Source organism: Mesoplodon mirus (assembly GCF_964341445.2).
Source record: "Mesoplodon mirus genome assembly, chromosome: 2".
Lineage (NCBI taxonomy): Eukaryota > Metazoa > Chordata > Mammalia > Artiodactyla > Ziphiidae > Mesoplodon > Mesoplodon mirus.
The window spans coordinates 176,153,543-176,172,632 of NC_138977.1; the positions used below are offsets into that span (position 1 = coordinate 176,153,543).

Genomic DNA, 19,090 nt, shown 5'->3' on the forward strand with positions numbered 1-19,090 from the left:
CCCAAGCTGGTCCTTCCCGCAAGCCTCAGACAAGCTGGCAAACTATCTTTATTCTTATCTGGATGTGGGAGAGTGCCCCGGTTTATTACTGTGGAGGACCCAGCAGCGGGGAAGGATTGCCTGCCTCTGTCTTTAACTAGGCCTCACTCAGAATTGGGGAACAGTTTTGGCTCATGGGTTCTTTTTTTTTGGCCACAACACATGGCAGGGACATGTGGGATCTTAGTTCCCTGACCAGGAGCCAAACCCGGGCCCCCTGCAGTGGAAGCGCGGAGTCTTAACCCCTGGACGGCCAGCAAAGTCCCTGCTCATGGGTTCTTTAGCAGGGGAATTTAAAGCCTCAAAATAGCTGTCCCTCCCACCCCTTAAAGTAATTATCATCTTAAGTGTCACTTCCTCAGGGCCTGGTCTAAATTCTGGCTCCTTTGGGATCCTCTCAAGCCAACCTATTTATTTCCTTCCCTGCATTCATCACAATCCGTAATTTTAAATTTATTTGTGAATGTATTTGTTTAAGATCTGTCTTCCCCCCACTAGACTTTTTAGTTCCATGAAGGCAGGGATGGACTGTATTCTTGTTTTTCATCGTTTTATTCCCAGAGTCCAGCACGTTGTCAAGCATGTGGTAAATGTGTAGGGTGAATGAATATATATATACTGGATGGATGGATGGATGGATGGACAGATGAATGAATTCGACACTAGACAAGTCTGCAGTTGTTACTGCAGGCTTTCATGCGGTGCAGCACTGAACTTCTGAGCACTTAATCACTGATCTTCGTACACCACTTTTGCGGGATAACAGCTATCATTATGTTTACTTTACAAGAACAAATAAAAAGGAGGATTAAGAGGCTTTCCTTGGAACACCTATAACCATCTACAATATTTGATGTTTAGGGCTTCCCTGGTGGCGCAGTGGTTGCGAGTCCACCTGCCGATGCAGGGGATACGGGTTCGTGCCCCAGTCCAGGAGGATCCCACATGCCGCGGAGTGGCTGGGCCCGTGAGCCATGGTTGCTGAGCCTGCGCGTCCGGAGCCTGTGCTCCGCAACGGGAGAGCGGGAGAGGCCACAACAGTGAGAGGCCCGCGTACCGCAAAAAAAAAAAAAAAAAAAAAAAAAAAAAATTGATGTTTAGTTTACTACCTGGACCATTCTGAAATCTCTCTGGTGAATGAGATTCCTAATACCTAACCACTGGAATCCCAGGTGGGCCCAACATTAATTCTTTAGTTGTTCTATTGATGGAGGGGGTCCCAGGAGTAGGGGAAGGGCAGCTGAGACAGTGGTAAGGGGACGTCTTGGGCCTGGGGACTGCTCGTATTACCAGGTAAGGAATCATTTCAAAGCTTTCACCAGGATGTTGAATTGGTATGTACCTGAAAATCAGTCCTGAATTCTGGAATCTTATATGATCATACTGACTCCGTCTTTACTTAAAATTTTGTAATTTTGTTCATCATGGATTCTTTACATTAATCTTGATTTTTAAAAATACTGTATTAAATGTTATTTATCATGACTATCATTATGAGCTGAATTGTGTCCCCCACAAAATTCATATGTTTAAGTCTGAGCCCCCAGTACAGCAGAATGTGACCTTATTTGGATATAGGGTCATTGCAGATATAATTAGTTAAGATGAGATCATACTGGAATAGGGTGGGCCCTTAATCCAATATGACTAGTATCCTTATAAAAAAGGGAAATTTGGACAAAGACAGACACTCACACAGGGAAAATGCCACGTGAAGTTTGGCATTATGCTGCCACAAGCCAAGGAACTATTAGAAGCTGGAGAGAAGCTTAGAACAGATCTTTCCCTAGAGCCGTCAGAGGGAGCATAGCTCTGCTGACACCTTGCTCTAGGACCTCTAGCCTCTAGAACTGCGAGGCAATACATTTCTGTTGTTTAAGTCGCTCAGTTTGTGGTACTGTGTTCCAGCAGCCTTGGCAAACTAATATAATTACTAAGTTTTGTTGGTGTCTCCTTACATTTTATGTGGAAGATGCCTCCCTTGCCTCACCTATATGCCCTGGATCTTACTGTGATTCACTCCGCTTGTGTCAGCACCTACATTTCTGGGATTTAAGAGGAAAGGAAACCCTGACATAGAAAATGAAAAAAAGCTTATGAAATTCAATCGGTTGTCAAAAGTGTCTGAGGTTGCATGTGGGTGTCAGGGGAGAAAGGGCAGGTATTATTTTAGACCTCACATCCTGAAATGCAAACCCTTAATTTCTGGGGCAGAACAGGGCACTCGAAGAGATTTCTAAAGGGGCCACACATCAGCTGTTTCTCCAAAGCAAACTCTCAGGCCTTTCCTATTCTCAAACTCTTCATAGCAGATCCCATGGCCGCTGGTTATATAGCAAAACACATATCTGTTGAATTCTTCCTCACTGGTCTAAATCCACCTGGTGCACTTAAGGCTTCTGCTCTGTTCTAAGGCCTCAGTCTCTATGCTTCAATATAGCTATCAAGTCACTCCCTGACTTTCTCTTTGCAGGCTAAGGAATAACACTGCTTTAGCCTTTCGCTATAACTCTAATCCTTTAATCCAGTCATGAAAATAAGAATTGTTCTACGTGCCCAGAGCCTAAAAGAAATTGTTTGACTTAAATGTAAACAGAAATGGTGGGGGAAAAAAAAGTAGAGTGTATGTCCCCTACTCTGCTGTCATCACCCCTCTTTGCTTTCTTTTCTTTAATAATTGGTTTCCAAGAAAATTTGGATTGTGTGGAGACTGAGTGAATGTAGCCTGTTTGGAGAGATGGTTTTTGGCTGAGCGTAGTGAAATGACTAAAGGATGAAGGAATGAACCTCCCCCCATCCCCCAGCCAAAGTCCCCAACAGTCCTGATACATTTTTTTTTTTATACTTTTTTGTTTTTGGCCGCACCGTGCAGCATGCGGGGTCTTAGTTCCCCGACCAGGAATTGACCCCGTGCCCTCTGCACTGGATGTGTGGAGTCCTAACCACTGGACTGCCAGGGAAGTTCCCTGATATATATTTTTTTAATTATACATATGAAGCTGCTAATTTTTGTTTCTGTTCTTTACTTATTCTTAAGCATTTGAATTTACACATATACATATACATTATATATATTGATATATATATATATAAAATCTAGCTGTGATGAGATATCCCGAGTTCCTAAAGAAGAGCTCATGCCCCACGTTTCTGACTCTATATGACCCACTCTTAAACAGGGATGTAGAAGCAAATTAAAAATATATGACAAATGAGGAAAAAGACCCAATTCTCAGTTTCTGTAACTCTTGTAGAGAATCGTTATATAAGATTGAAAAGTTATCCCAATATCAATAGTTGCATACGTTTCAAATTTACATTATAAACATAAATATGAAGGCTGTCTGCTTTTATGTTTTATACTAGGCCAAACTTACCAAACCCTCTCAATAAGCAACATTAATACTTTTATTTTTCCGAATCCTTTGTAGAAGACAATTTTCAAAGAAAACAAATTATAAAGTGTCATGAAAGGAAGAATTTACAGTGAGATCTGGAGAAAGAACTAGTTTCTCTTGCTTGGAAAAAAAAAAAAAGGTTGTGGGGAAAACATGGAGAGTTTTTGTACATTTAAAAAAGAAAAAAAATAGTACAAAGATTAGCTACAGGGCAGACTAGCCACAGTCCATGCTTGAAAAAACTGAATCAGATAGGGTGGGAATAACTTCAGGGTTGAGGGCTAACATATGAAGGTTCCTTAACCCTCATCCAGCAAATTTTGAATCAAAAGAAAAATCACACTTACCTAATGGTCTGATTATGGTAGTCTTTCAAATCCTGTCCAGTGCTGGTGGTTACTACTATCTATGTTGGGAGAGATACACAAGGATCAGTTATGCCTCAAGACCCCACATCATAAATACAGTCCTGGATATGAGTTATTCGTAAAATAGGCTTCATAGTCTTTCACCTGATCAGTTTCTGCAAATAATAAAAGGAGCGGTTTACTAGCCCTGTGTATATTTTGAGACTTAAGACACTTAATTTCTCCAAATGACTTTTTAAAAAATAAATTTATTTATTTATTTTGGGCTGAATTGGGTCTTCATTGCTGAGTAGGCTTTATCTAGTCACGGCGAACAGTGGTTTCTCTTGTTGTGGAGCACGGGCTCTAGGCGTGCGGGCTTCAATAGTTGTGGCACGGGGACTCAGTAGTTGTGGCACGTGGGCTCTAGAACGCAGGCTCAGTAGTTGTGGCACACGGGCTTAGTTGCTCTGCGGCTTGTGGGATCTTCCCGGACCAGGGCTCGAACCCGTGTCTCCAGCATTGGCAGGAGGATTCTTAACCACTGCATCACAAGGGAAGTCCTGACTTTTTTTTAAAGAAGTATTTCGGTCATTTTATTTTTATTTATTTATTAAAAAAAATTTTTTTGGCCACACTGTACAGCATGTGGAATCTTAGCTCCCGACCAGGGATCGAACCCATGCCCCCTGCAGTGGAAGCTCTGAGTCTTAACCACTGGACTGCCAGGAAAGTCCCTCCAAATGACTTAATGTGATAAAAACGTCTATAGTGCAGTTTCCCCCAGTGGGTTGTAGACACTTCCACACTACCAGCCAAAGGTTCATTTGGTGTATTCGTGCTTGAAAACTTGTTGCATAAAAAGACAAGGAAATGTGTAAGATATTACAAGGAGTTCTTGGAATTTGTCTTTGATTCCAGGAGAGCCTTGGGGGAAAAACAAGACAGGGGATGAATGTTCTTCACGCACTGTGGCTTCCCAACCTCTCTCCCTCAGCACTGAGAATTGTCGCTGTCATTTCAATGGTGACAATGTCTTCATCACAAATGTTGTTAGCTGTCGTGTATTCTTCTCGTGTCTGGGACTACAACATAAGCCTCTGGGGTTAAGGGACTACTCCCTTTATTCCCTCCAGTGCTAGCGCAGAACCAGTGTTCAGAAAACACATTCTGGCTTAACTAGATTGTCAAAGATGTGGCTCCAACACCATGTCTATGAAAGAAAAGCTAACCCATAAAATCCAACCCAATTCAGCCATATAGAACATGTTGGTTCAGCGAAGAAAATGACTCAGACCAGTTGTTTCTCTAAACCAACCATTTACTTTAAGCCAATGTGTCCATTTAGTCAAAGCAATGAATATAGTAGTCTCACCACAGAGCTAGATTTTGTGTAGAAAAACAATAAGTACTATTTTGGAACCTATGTGATCAGAGAGACCAGATGGGATGGAAAGACGAAAGGGCAAATGGCAAAAGTTTACTAAAAAAGATCTACTTCTTTTTTCTTTCCACTGCATCTGGTCTTCCTAATTCTTCTCTCCTGTTGTACTTGATCATGTACTCTGCCATTAAATTCGTCTCTTTAATTAAAGAACTACTTTGATTTACTCTTCTGCTCTGAAAGCTTCGATGACGTTGTGCTGCCTTGCAACTAGAAATTTAAATTCCATGATATTCAAGATTCGCACATTCTAGCCCTAAAGACATTTTTTTTTCTATTAGCATTCTATAGGCAGCGAATTTCTACTCCAAACTGGTTTAACTGCCAACCTCCAATGATGTGCTAAAGTAACTCCTCCTTGCTTCTCCATTTAAACTCTGCCCATTCGTAGGAACCCTCTTTACGAAACCTCCCCTGAGTGGTGAAGTGCTGTCTCTCTTCTGTGAATCAATACGAATCATTTGGCAATTAAGCTCGCCTTATGACACCCCTTCACCTGCTTAATGTGACTTCTATAAATAGTCTGTAAGCTCCTTGAGCATAGTGCCTTGCATACAGCTAGTGCAAAATAAGATCTGTTGTTTGCTCTCATGATTTGATACCTAAGTGACACATGGTACTGAGCTGACCTTAAGAGAAAGCAGCAACCAAGCTATGCCACCAATATCCTCATGCAAATGAGAAGCTAAAACATGGACCACAGCAACGTCACCTAACAGAATTAAGGAAACAAACATACAAAAACTGCCAGCTAACATCTTACAGACTCTCCTCAGGAAAGCTACAAGAACTGACTTGATTTCTTTTCTCTTCAGAAAAAGGAAATGTGATAGACCTAACCGCCAAGGGAAGTCTGTGTATTATCTAATACACAAGACAAGCAAAATGTCTTTTCCAGTTTTATTATCAGAAAGTTACAAATCAATAAGAAAAGCTGATGAGAAAATAAAGTAACCAGAAAGGAGTAGCATACTGACATCGTATATTTGAAGAAATGGAAATTATCTTCAATTATAGCAATGTCACTATGTCACTAATTAACAATGATCACAGAACATGTGTCATACCAGAGAGTTTTTTTATCATACACAATGCATTAGTGGCTGCAGGAATCTTCCTCCAAGATTTACCGTCAGAAGGCAAGCTGACAAACATCCACACTGCTGGTGCCATAATCCATAAAATCTGTGTTATGAAAGCTTGAAACTATTATGTGCAGTGTTTTATAGTACGAAGTAGTTAAAGAACCTCCATCTCACCAGAATTATCACTTAGGTTTGTTGGTTATTTGTCGGTTTAATGCCAAGCATAAGCAATTGTTTTAACTGCCCAAAATAGTCAAACCATTTCTTGGCTGAACTAACAAATAAATTTCCTGTAAAAAGTTGTAGATTTGATAACACTATATAAATATGGCCAAGGCTGTCTTAACATTTATCTCCCCAAAGCCTATCTCGCTAGGAGAAAAGGCTTCAATTGCTCAGATAATTGTGGTTATGTAGCTGGCTATATTATTTACTCATTCACAATAGAGTTGAAAGAAGCACTTTAAAAGTTAATTAAATGGGATAGAATTCTTATGATTTAAATTTCCAACTATAAAAATTTGATTAAAAAAGTGTTATGGTTGTAAAAGTTTATCAGATACCACAAATTTGTTTTTGCAGATTTCCTAGCTCCCTGACTTTACAGCAATGTTTAAAGCTAAGTGATGATGCTGATATGAATCACGGTGGAGCGAGCTTTCAGTACCTGGCCACCATTAAAAGAGATATCCAGGCGAAACCACTCCTTCAAGGGTATGGTGAATTTCGTTTTTACAGCAAGGTCTTCTCCTTTGACAAGATGCATTTGAATATGCAAGTGGCCTAAAAGGAAAATGAAAGCTTGTGAAAATGACAGAAAATCCTCAGGAGTGAATGAAGTGGCTATATCTTTTCGGCGACTGTCCTAAACAGCTATAAGACTAGATCACATTCCTTCTTCCTTTAAATAAAAGCAAAGCAAAGCAAAACAAACAAAACACATATGTGCATTCATCTGTATATGTTTGTTTTAAGCTTCCAGAAAAAAGTTTAACTTGAATCCCATATTTGGAAACCATCATTCTCATTGAATTGCCACGTTGACAACATTCCTTATTCTAGACAGACGTATCTGCCAGTAGACAGAGCATAAGAAAACTACACTATCATTCTAAAGGTTCTGTTTCATACTCACCCTCTTCAGTAAGAAATACAGAAGGCGTGCCGTACATCTCATTAGAATCAACAAAATACAGAATCCCACAGAGATTGGCCTTGCAATAATGGAGTAAATAAAGCCACAGTGAAACAGTAAACCTATAAGAGTGAGGAGAAAAAAAATTCTGCAGATTGATATCATCCAAGAGCAGGTAATTACAGTTAACAATGACGGAGTAAATTGCTTTCTTTCCAATGAAGGGATGAATTTGCCTTCGTGTTCATCATGGGAGATCAGCTTGCAAAGCTTGATTTTTGAGACAAAGGAGGTAGTTATAGTAACTGCAAAAGACGGGAGTTAACTAAGCGTCGCTGTACAAAACTAGCAGACATTGTACCTTGCACCAAAAACTCTTCCTGTGCCTTTTCTGAGCTTCACACAGGCCCACCATTTGAATCCTTGATTAAGGCTTATAAAGCCAGACACAGAATAAAAATCTGGATTTTAATAAGAGGTGACTTGATAAGAAGCTGTTCTAATTTCAATGATTTAAAAAAAAAAACACATAATTAGGGCTTTTTGAGCAATTTTGTTTCTTTCAAAGATAAAAGCCCTAAGGCAGAAAAAAATGCCATAATTTGCAAATGGCATCACTATATGCTAATCAGGACACACAGATACAATTTTAATGCCCATATTAGGTTATTCAGTATCACAGTTCTGGCTGACCAATGTGGAACAACTACTCTAATTGTTCCATTTCTGGGCTAGGGTTATTTTAGTTGAAAAAATATTATCCATCTGTGATTTGTGGAGTGAGGATAAAATAACAATGGTCAACTTAACTAGGACACATTTAGCCAAGCTATGTGATCCACCAATCATTCAGCAAATATTTGCTGTTAGAACATTTGCTTGATGCCACACATTGGGCTAGTGACCAGTAGTTCAAAGATAAGCTGGGAGTCGTGCATTTTGCATGTGAAACATGAATCAAGGTCAAAACCTGTACAGAGAATGTTCTCCATTACCCCAGTAACCAATTCACAGTTTGGGTTAAAGTGGCAGCGGCCCCAGGTTCTTTGGGGACTCAACCCAACAAGACCTTTAGAATATTCTGGGCTTTATAAACTGGCCTTCAAATCGGTGGTAAGATATGCAAACAGATGGTACCACACAGCTCCCTCCTGACCCACCCAGCTGAGCAAGCTCATGAAGATAAGTTATTACAAGGAAGCTTAGCAAGAACATACGCTTAGTAAAGTGACTCAAGATCTTTCTACAGCCAGCAGCATGGGAAGAATTAAATCACTCTGCTAAATCCATCCAGTCTGAGGTAAACCACGAACAATTTTCAGCATCTTCAATTCAGCAGAAGGAAAAAAATATATCTGGGTTTTGCTGAAATCAGTGGAGGAGATCAGAAGTTGTGAGATTTCAAGCAGCTCATCCAATCTTCCAAGACAGAAAAGGCAAAGTGAAGGCTGCAATCTGGCAGGGCTGTGGCTGGCTGCACCTGACACCTTGCAAAGCCTCAGGCTCCAACACCTGACTCACCTACTTGGGTCATTCCCAGGACCAACATACAAGGTCAAGCGAGGATTGATTGCTAAATGCAAGAATAATTTCAGAATTCTTTGAGGTTCTCAGGTCCACAAATTCTACCTAAGCTATGTAGATCTCACCATTTTTCCAAAGCATATTACAAAGGTAGGTCTACCTAACTGGCTCCACTAGCCTGCTCTGGTCCTCAGATAAAAAGAGCACTACCGCCCCACCGGCCCCCATCACCGGCCTCTTCTTACACTGGGTAATCTATCCGCTGGCGTCGGGTGGCCTCTAGCTCTCGATTCCGAAATCTCGGGAACTTCTTCACAATGCCTGTGTTTTCTCCACTGGAGGCAAAGAGAAAGCCCAGGAGGGTGACCACATCTGTAAACAGCAAGATGGCTGCCTTTTAATTATTTCCAGAAAAACACTGCTTCCAACATCACATTCTTCCTGGAACCCACTGCCTAGCTCCCATCAAACATTTAAATGAAGAGTCTGAAAATATTAGCAAACATTTATTGCACACTGAATATATGCCAGCCAGCTGAGAAGCACTTTACAGAGCTATCTCAATTTGTGTTCATAGCAACGCTATAAAGGAGATTCTTTCTTAGTCCCATTCTACAGATGAAAAGCCCGAGGTATAGAGAGGTAAAATAACTTGCCTAAGGTAACAGACCTAATAAGTAGTAGAGCGAAATTTCAAGTTTCCAGCTCAGGGTCTATGTGCTTAACCATTTTACATCCTGCCCTTCTAATGCAAAGAAAAGCATTTTGAATTTATGTAATAATAATAACAGTTAACACTTCAGTAGCAATCACTATGGTCCACACTACTGTATAAAAATATATGTATATATATTTATATATAAATTCATTTAATCCTCATTATTATCCCCCGTCTATAGATGAGGAAATAGATGCACAGCTGCTAAAATACTAACATCTATTTAACACTTAGAATATGCCAGGCAACATGCTAAGCACATTTCAGCAATAATCTTGCTTAATTTCACAATTTATGAGATAGATTCTATTATTGTCCCCCTTTAAACTGAGCCTTAGAGAAGGTTGAATAATAAGAGGTGGAGCTCGGATTCAAACTCGAGCAGTCTGGTTTCAGAATCTATGCACTTAAAATTACAGTTTTTTTTTTTCGTCCGTGCAGACTTTCCACATAACCTCAACATGTTACCCTATGCAAATATTACTAACCATACTCCTTAAAACTAGGGAGGCTTCCACTTTATTTTGCAAATGTGTGAGAATTCTGTGGTTCTAGAAAAGAGGAGCATCCGTAACAAATCTGAAAGGGAAAACTGAGTTATTTCATCTATATTTAATGCCTACAAGGCTAATACGGATTTTTTTATTTCCAATACCCCACCCCCCTTCAAAGAAAAAAATTCAACAATACAACCTAGAAATAAAGATCACCTTTCTCTTTCTTAAAATGTTCCTTGGTTTAATTATCCATAATTAAATGGTGGAAATAATCTATTTTCCTGGGCTTCCTAGAGTTGACTTCTGCGCAAATTACCGAATGCCAATATTGGAAGAAATTACAGGAGCCTCAGCCTGGGATACTGGACACCCCAGCTCTCATTCCTCAATGGGGAAAAATGTTTTATTATATAAAGAGGTACCTCTGGTTCATTACAACTTGGAAATCATAAGAGCAATGTTTTCAAAGTCTCAGAGGTGCATTTGGAAACCCAAAAGGGTGGAGTTATCAATTCCAACAAAAATACTTCAAACCTTATTTCTTTGCAATTTGCGCACACTGGACTTGCTGGTTAGTTACGGGAGTGGAGAGAGGGGATTAGAAATGGAAATACTACAAGGGTGTCTTCAGAATCCAAGGAAAAAAATTCACCAAGAGGTTGATATCAGCCAACCTTGGTTGGCTTCCACCATGTTGAGTGGAACGTAAGAGACCAGACGGTCATGTTAGCCCCCTGGGAAGCCTTCTGCTAGTGATTGCTGTTGAGTTATCTAGTGTATAGTAGAAACATTTATCAAAATGAACAGGATTTGATTCTGTCCAACCTGACTCCAGTAAAAGGAGGCTTCATAAAGGAGTTTTCCAAAGTGAAGGGAGTTAAAAGTGAACGTTGATGAGCCATTCCTTTATCCAGTGATCAAAGAAAAGCTAGCTGAATAGGAGAACTTGCAGCAAAAGACTGTGGAGGGAAAATCTAAGACACAAAGATCTAAAATAATTTTTATAAACACATATCTTTTGTATCTAACCAAACCAAAGTGATGGTGGTTCTCTTGTAAAATCAGTAGCTTTAATAGTTCTTTGATTTGGAGTTCCATTACAATTTTCCCTCAGTATAATACTGTCTTTCCTTTTCATTAGAAATAACTAATAGGAATGAAATTTTGGTGCAGGGAAGGACTTCAGAATTCATCTAGCCCAGGATAACAATTTCTAGTAACTGATTGGCTGCTTGGAGTGCTATAACTGATTAGTGATGGCTGTCATAGGCACCAGAATGGGAAGTAACAGTACCAGTGCCATGCCCCATTAAAGAACTTACAGGTAGGGGCTTCCCTGGTGGCGCAGTGGTTGAGAGCCCGCCTGTCGATGCAGGGGACACAGGTTCGTGCCCCGGTCCGGGAAGATCCCACGTGCCGTGGAGCGGCTGGGCCCGTGAGCTATGGCCGCTGAGCCTGCACGTCCGAAGCCTGTGTTCCGCAATGGGAGAGGCCACAACAGTGAGAGGCCCGCGTACCGCAAAAAAAAAAAAAAAAAAACTTAAAGAATTTACAGGTAGGAACACTTAAGTCCAGAACTTGGGCCCAAACAGGTTAAATGGCTCACTTACATAGAATGTAAGCTCCAAGAGAGCATGCACTTTACTTCATTCATTATTCCATCCTCCGCCAGAATAGTGGCCAACACTTGATAGAGGCTCCATAAATATTTAGGGAGTGAATGAATGAATGGATGAATGATCCAATGAACATAGTTGCGGCCAAGTCAGAGTTTGAACCTGTCTTTCACCCAACACGTTCCATAATTTTATAATGTGCCCCATGCTGCCCAAGCCAAAAATTAAGTCTCTCTTTTTTCAGGTCCTTCCCCCAGATCCATTTCTCTGGCTAATCTTGAACGAGGAAGTTAAGTAGGGAAAAGGCATCATTATGACATAAACACAACATGTCAGGAAAACAGTTCAGGTTTGAAACCTACCCCCTTGGTCATTTTGCTTCTTTTATTTCCTCAGATTCTAGAGCAAAAAGAGGCATTAGATATAACATGGTGCAAACTCCTTCATTTGGCGACAAGAAAAGGGTTAGTGTCTTGTTGAAGGTTGTATAACTAATAAGAGACCCAGGTACGACTCAAACCTGGTCTGCCACTGCAAAACAATGAGCTTTTTATTAAACCACATCACATCTCGCAAGTCCTCACAGGGAGAGCTAGGACTGGTGTTCAGCTGGCATGCCCCTGAGCGGCTGTACTAGTTGTTAAAGCACTGAAACATGTCAGTGTATCGGTTAGATGATTGGTGTTGCCTTGAACCTCCAAAGCCCCCACCCACTACCCACCCACGCTGGCTTCTCCTTCAGAGTAGAACCTGGCTCAGCAAGGGTCTCCAGCACCATCCTGTTTCAGCACCAGGGCCAGCGCCCGGGGGAGCCTGACTGGGGCCCCCAGCTCATACTATTTGTTAAGTATTTTGAGTATCATCCTGAGTGGAGTGGTTGGTGGGGTGTGCTTACATAGCCCATTCTCCAGTTCAGCATAGTGATCAGAGCCCTGACAGGACACCTGCTCTGGGGAAGGGCCCGTTTCTACATAACAAAGCCCTATTCAGGATGAGCTTCAAAGACATCACAATGATGCAGCTGAGACCCTCAGTCCCTTTGTGGGGAAGTTAGAGATAGTCTTGAGGCAAGGAATAACTGTGGCTAAAAGTTTGTAAGGGGAACCTGGAGGAAAAGAAGCTAAGATTTTCCCACCCAGAGAAGTAAAGTTAGAATGTCGATAACTCAATCTGCTTTCCAAATGCAGGACACTTAACAGGCAGCGGCGATCTGGAGTTTTATTTTCCTCAAAGCCAAAGCCTGAGAGCAAAAACTCTACCTTCTAGCAGGTATGATTTAGGTCAGAACTTCCACCCCAAAGGATACTGCGCAGTGAAGTGAGTGACTAAGGAAGTCTGTAACATACTCAATACTAGGAGTCTTAAGAATAAATAAATTCCACTCCCAGTAATTTATCCTCCAAAAATATTTATTTGTGTGTACAAAGATGCATGTACAAGGATGCTTGGAGAAACCTTGTTGTTAATGGTAAAAGACTAGAAATGACCTGCATGACCATCAGCAGGGGACAGGGTAAATAAATTATGAAGCGTCAGGCAACACAATGCTAAGAAGCTATTGAAAAGAATGGGGTCGTGTAGCAAGTACTGACACAGAAAAATCTCTGCCGTATTGTTAACGAGCGCAGGGCCGAGTCTATAGTATCCTCCAACGTGTGTATGAAGAGAAGGGGCTATCAACCTAATGCTTATATGGGCAGAGAACATTTCTGGAAGGAGACACAGAAACTAGTGTTATTGAGTTTGCTTCTAGAAATAGGACCAAAAGAATAGGGTGGGTGGGAATTTACTCTTCCCCAAAACCCTTTTATGCTCTCTGAACTTTCCTCCAGGTACATGTATTACTTTTTTGGCTACAAGGGAAGAGAACAACATCTCTGAGCATTTCCGTGCAAGCGGGTAGGAGCCAGCCACATGCAGAGGTCTCCCCGCGCTGGGCGCTGTGGTGGTTCAATCCACTTCAAAGAGGCAAAGTCCAGTGGGTGAGGAATACAGGGTGATCCATGTCAGTGAAAATTCAACTTATAAAAAAGTGTATTCCTTCCCATTTAGAAGCTGGGTTAGGACTGTATTAGCATATTTCAGAGAGGTGGCTTAGCAAAGTTGAAAGAATCAAGAACTGGGACTCCATTAACAAATTCCCTGAGCCTCAGTGTTCCCCTCTGTAAGGAGAGAATGAGAATACTGTCCTTCCCTGGGGCTACTAAGGGTTAAATGAGACATTCTGCATAGGAAAAGTGGTTCAAAAATCATAAAGGGCAATGCAGATGCTAGGTACTCATAAGCACTATTACTGAAAAATCCAGTCTACAGTGATTAACTGGGGGAAGTAAAGAACTGTGTCTTTTTTTTCCAGAAGTATCAAATGGGTAGTTCTTATAGTTACAGAAAGTATTATCATGTCATTAACTTGAATTGTCTCACTGAATAAGCTGATATTTTCACAGAGACATGTAAAGTCTGTCTCCAAAATTTGACTTGGTCTTCTATGATTTTGTTGTAAAGGAATCTTGTTATAAGAAATTCCACTTCCAATCTATTGGACCTGAAAATGAGAATGAATTGTTAGTGAAAAGAGAGTGGAGAAGAAGGAAACTTCCAGGTTCCCCAGTTTCTGACTCAAGAGGGAAGGTCAGAAAATGTTCATATAAGTAGGACAGAATGCTTACTGCACCTGACCCTGGCATTTCAGCACTTCCAAAGTGTGGCCCCAACCTGCCTTCCCAGTCTTATTTCCTGAATTGCTTATCTCACACTTGAGACTCTTACCTGAACAAATAATAGCTCAAGGGCTGCTACTCCACACTTCACCTGTGGCAGACATCGGTAATCAATCCACATGGCACTCTTTCTCACTAAGCACAGACTCGGCCTCAGAATCCCTCTCAGCACTGTGCTCTAGGTAGCCACCCCATCGCTCTGAGCTGGCGTGCAAGATGAAACTCATTTGCCATCCCTCACACCAAGGGATGTAGGCTCGTCCCCACTCCCCCATCAGTCTGCGTTGCCTCCTCTTTTTTTCTCTTCTGCCTGGATGCCTTTCCTTTATCCCTTTTCTGACAGTGAAAACTCTATTCCTCCTTCAAGTTTCTGTTCAAATGGCACTTCCTCTGTGAAGAACCCTAGCAAAGTGCCTAACACGCAGACTGCTCAGTAACTTTTTTCAATGAATAAGTGACTTAAATAAGTAAATAGCTTCATGATGTCATCTAGCAGTGTAGCTTAATGGTTAAGCATGGTGTTTGGGAACCAAACGACCTGGGTTCAAGTCCTAGCTCCATTATTAGCTGTGTGACCTTAGACAAATTACTCTACCTCTCTGAGTCAGTTTCCTCCTCTGTAAATAACGACAGTAGAGCACTGGGTGGATTAAATTAGACACTCGCACAAAGCACTTAGCCCAGTTCCTGGCACATAGCGAGTGCTCAGTAAGGGAAAGTAGCTGTTATGATTGGTAGCTGTGTTTACTTCCTGTAAAACCACCTTGAAGAGAGGGACTGTGTCTGCATCTTTGAGGCTCCAGACTTAGTAAAGAAATTGGTACGTGATAGGTGTTCAATCTTTATTGAACTGAACATGATACACATCATAAGGAGGTGGTGGGTACCCACAGAGAACTAGGGGAGGCTGGAGGGTAGAAAGTTAATTTCTGATGTAGGAATCAAAAGAAAAGAAAAGTGCTTTGGGGGAAGGAGGGGAAATTTGAGCTGGCTACTGAAATATGAGTATAATTTTGCCAGGAAGACATGAAAGATGGCACTGGGGGTGGGAGAGTGTTGGGGGGCAGCCAGGGACGGCAGCTGCCTGTAAAAGAAGCTTCTTTAGCCTAGGCATAGGGGTGGGAGATCACAGACTCAAACTAGAGGGCGTGTGCAGGGTGCAGGTGAGCTCATGTGTGGTTGCAAAGGAGAATCACTGCAGCTTTAACCAGCTCAGCCCAAATGGGCTCCACCCGGGAAGCCTCAGAGCGTGCTGGCCCTAGGGAAGGCTCGGGGCTGCCGTCCATCGCCACATGCTCCCTACGATAGCCGTGTGAGGGTGCTGTCACAGCGTGATGGTCACACATCCGCTCAGAGAGAAAGGGTCCTTGCCCCTTGGCTGACAGCATTCATCACTCAATCAACAAACAGTCACCGCGAGCCTGCTGTGTGCAGGGCGTCGCGCTGGGCACTGGAACCAGACAAAGCGGGACTTATGGAGCCTGTGTTCTAGTATGGAGACACTCAACAGGCAAATAAGCCATTACATATATTTAATTACAAGGTCCGGCGGTGCCAAGGCTGTGAAGGAAATAAAAGGTGGATATCGATGGGACGGGAGTAGCAGGGGTGGGGCTGCCGCCTTAGATAAGGTGGTCAAGGAAGCTGTCCCGGATGAGATGACATTTGTGCAGAGGTAGGAATGAGATAAGAGAGCAAGCCACGTAGTGATCCGGGGAAGCAGCATCTTAGGCGGAGGGGACAGTAATGCAGATGTCCGAAAATGGGAGCGAACTTGGTACATCAAGGGAGAAGCAAGCAGGTCTGCGTGGCTGGGACGGGTGGGCAAGGGTGAGCGTGGCAGGAGATGAGGCCAGCAAGGGGACAGGGACAGATTCCACAGGCCACGCTAAGGGACATGGCTGACCCTTCCTGATGTGATGGGAGGAGCCGCCTGCAGGGGGTGCGGTGCGCTGCTTGCACCGGCTGCCCTGTGAGGACCGAGGGCAAGTGGGGAGGCCATTTGCAGCTTATGGACGGAGTCCAGACAGGGACAGTGGTGGCTTAGACTAGGATGACAGCAAACACTGGTGAGAAGCTACTGAATCTGCAGTGACGGGCCGAAGATAAAGGCAGCAGGGCTAGCTGACCTGTCAGACTAGGACGTCAAGTGCAGGTGCGCCCCTAGAGCTACCGGCCTGTGTGGCTGATTTCTTTCTCTGCGTGAGTCAGGCACACGTGGGGCTGGTGAGGGGCAGCAGCTAATGGCCGGTGCCCTCCCCCAAGGGAACGGACAATAAGTGGCCGCAGGCAGGGTGGACCTCGCCGCCAATGGCCCACACGCCCAGGATGCAGCAGGAACAGGTGCGTCAGAAGGGCACGTGGCCGAGCCTTGGCACGAACGTGTCCTGAAAGGCTGCCGGCTTCTGATCTGGGGTAGGCTTACTCAGCGGGGCGGGACAGAAGCCGCTGCACCTCCACCAACAATCAGCCCACGGGCCCGGCCTGGCACAGTCCCAGCCCAGGAGGTAAGCGGCAGAGTGTCTGGGCACACACAGCTCAGGCCCTGGGAGCCGAAGCTAAGGCTTTGATGGAGGGGCACTGCAAACACACTCACAGAACATCGGTGCGTGGGGACTGGGCTCTCTCTTTATAAAGAAAAAAAGAAAAGGCAAGCGAGTCAGGGGGTACTTAGTTCAGACGGAGACCTCTTGTATGACATCAGGCACTTGACACAGAAAATGTCTCCCTCCACCCCACACCAGGGCTGGCTGCAGACTGTGACGAGGCCAGGCCTGAAAGCTCCCCCGTGGCGCCCTGATGCCACCTTGTTGTTCCCACTAGACTCTTGTTCTTCAAGAGCCGAATAAAGAAGCCCCTGCTGGGAACAAGACAGAGGCCTGGCCCCCTTCCATCGTGCAGACAATATCAAGAGCAAAGGTCGTGGACACTTTGACAGGGCTGCTGCAGACACTCTTTGATTTGTCTTTTTAAGAGAGGGAGGGGAAGTGCTCCCCTTTTCTTAGCCATACAAACAGTTGGTTTTGAGGGTGGATGAAGCTCCCCACGCCTATTTCCAGTGACTTTGACTCTTAGAAAAGGTTCTCCTCTGCATTATTAGACTGGTTCTCACCCCAAAAGTAATGGTCTGAAGGAGGCTGGGAGAAAAAAATCCCTCTGTGCTGTTCCTGAGCCCTGTGAATAGGGGAAGGAACATCAAAAGAAAAGAAAAGACGTTTCACAGTTTAAGGGTATGTTCAGGAGCCCTAAGTACTCAACCGGTTCATAAATGACTTCATTTGAAAACTTCCAGTTTATAATTCAGTCATTCTTCAATGAGAAATATGTGATTTGCCAAACATGAAATGGAATCATTAAGCCCTGACAAAATCAATCGGAGGCAAAGCAAAACTGTGGCTGCGTGTGCCCCATGCTTCCTTCTCCTTAACAAATTAGATATCCCTGCGGAAGGCATTCCAGATGGATACTAGCGTGGGGTTCTGCCTGGAAGAGGGATGCACACTGATCTTCAAAACGCATGCAGCTCGACGATTTCAGAGGCTTAACTGCCCACCCCACCCTACCCGCAATGTGCAGACACACACACAGAAAGGGAATTTGTCTTCTTCTTCTAGATATTTCTGTATTTAAAGCACTGCACAAACATAAGCCAGACACAGAAGAGAGCTATTAAAATAAAATGTAGGATGAAATTGTCTAGAACTACGCACACACAAAAATGCACGTAAAAACCAGTGTAAGCTGAATAAGGTCTGCAGTCTAGTTAAGAGTATTAGATCAACGTCCGTTTCCTGGTTTTGACATTGTACTATAGTTATGGAAGATGTCACAATTAGGGGAAGCTGGCGGAAGGATACAGGAGACTCTCTCCCATTTTTACAACTTCTTACAAATCTCGAATTATTTCAAAATAAAGAGGTTTTTTTTTGGTTGTTGTTGTTTTGTTTTGTTGTTTTTAATGCCAAATGTGTTGGTTCTACAGCAAGGGGGCTCTGGCCCTTTCAGTTTTCATTAGATGCAGGGGTGTTTGGGGGCAGCCCCAGGAAATACTCACTGCCAGTGTTCTCACTGTGTCCTTAAGTCGCCTTGCTCCAAACCAGTCCTCTTGGAGACTAAGAGGTGTCAGGCACGTCCCTGGGTCTGCTGTCCCAGGCCTGTGGATTTCCTCCACCCACCAAGCCTGCCTGGGGGTCCAGCCACTGCAACTCAAAGTCCCACCAGCTCTATCCCTGCTCTAGAGGTTCTCAAGCTTTAAGGTGCATCAGTCATGGGAATGTATTTAAAATGTGGATTCTAGGGCCCTGCGCCCCACAGATCCTGGCTGAGCAGGAAATAGATGAGGACTGGAAATCTGCATTTGCAACAAGAGCCCTGGTGATTCTGTTGCAGGTGGTCTTAGGCTCCCACTTTAGGAAACACTGCCCGACTCCAGGCGGGTGCCTGGGAGCATGCCGGGATAGGCTTTCCGTTGCAGGATATGGAGAGGAGCTGGCAGGCGCTCAGCATCCATACAGCAAGGTGCCTGTGCAACAATGGAGAGAACTTCAGCCCCCTTCTTCTAAATGCA

At 43.3% G+C, this 19,090-nt stretch overlaps 1 protein-coding gene across 1 annotated transcript in view; it reads right to left on the minus strand.

The window, feature by feature from the left end:
* Nucleotides 1-19,090, minus strand: part of SEL1L3 (SEL1L family member 3) — a 100,389-nt gene that overhangs the window by 67,680 nt on the left and 13,619 nt on the right. Inside the window, exons 3-6 of the mRNA XM_082606914.1 lie at nucleotides 9,218-9,344; nucleotides 7,449-7,570; nucleotides 6,981-7,096; nucleotides 3,785-3,843 (exon numbers count right to left, since the gene is read on the minus strand). Coding sequence (XP_082463040.1) covers nucleotides 3,785-3,843; nucleotides 6,981-7,096; nucleotides 7,449-7,570; nucleotides 9,218-9,344 — 424 coding nt within the window. The remainder of the gene's footprint in view (nucleotides 1-3,784; nucleotides 3,844-6,980; nucleotides 7,097-7,448; nucleotides 7,571-9,217; nucleotides 9,345-19,090) is intronic.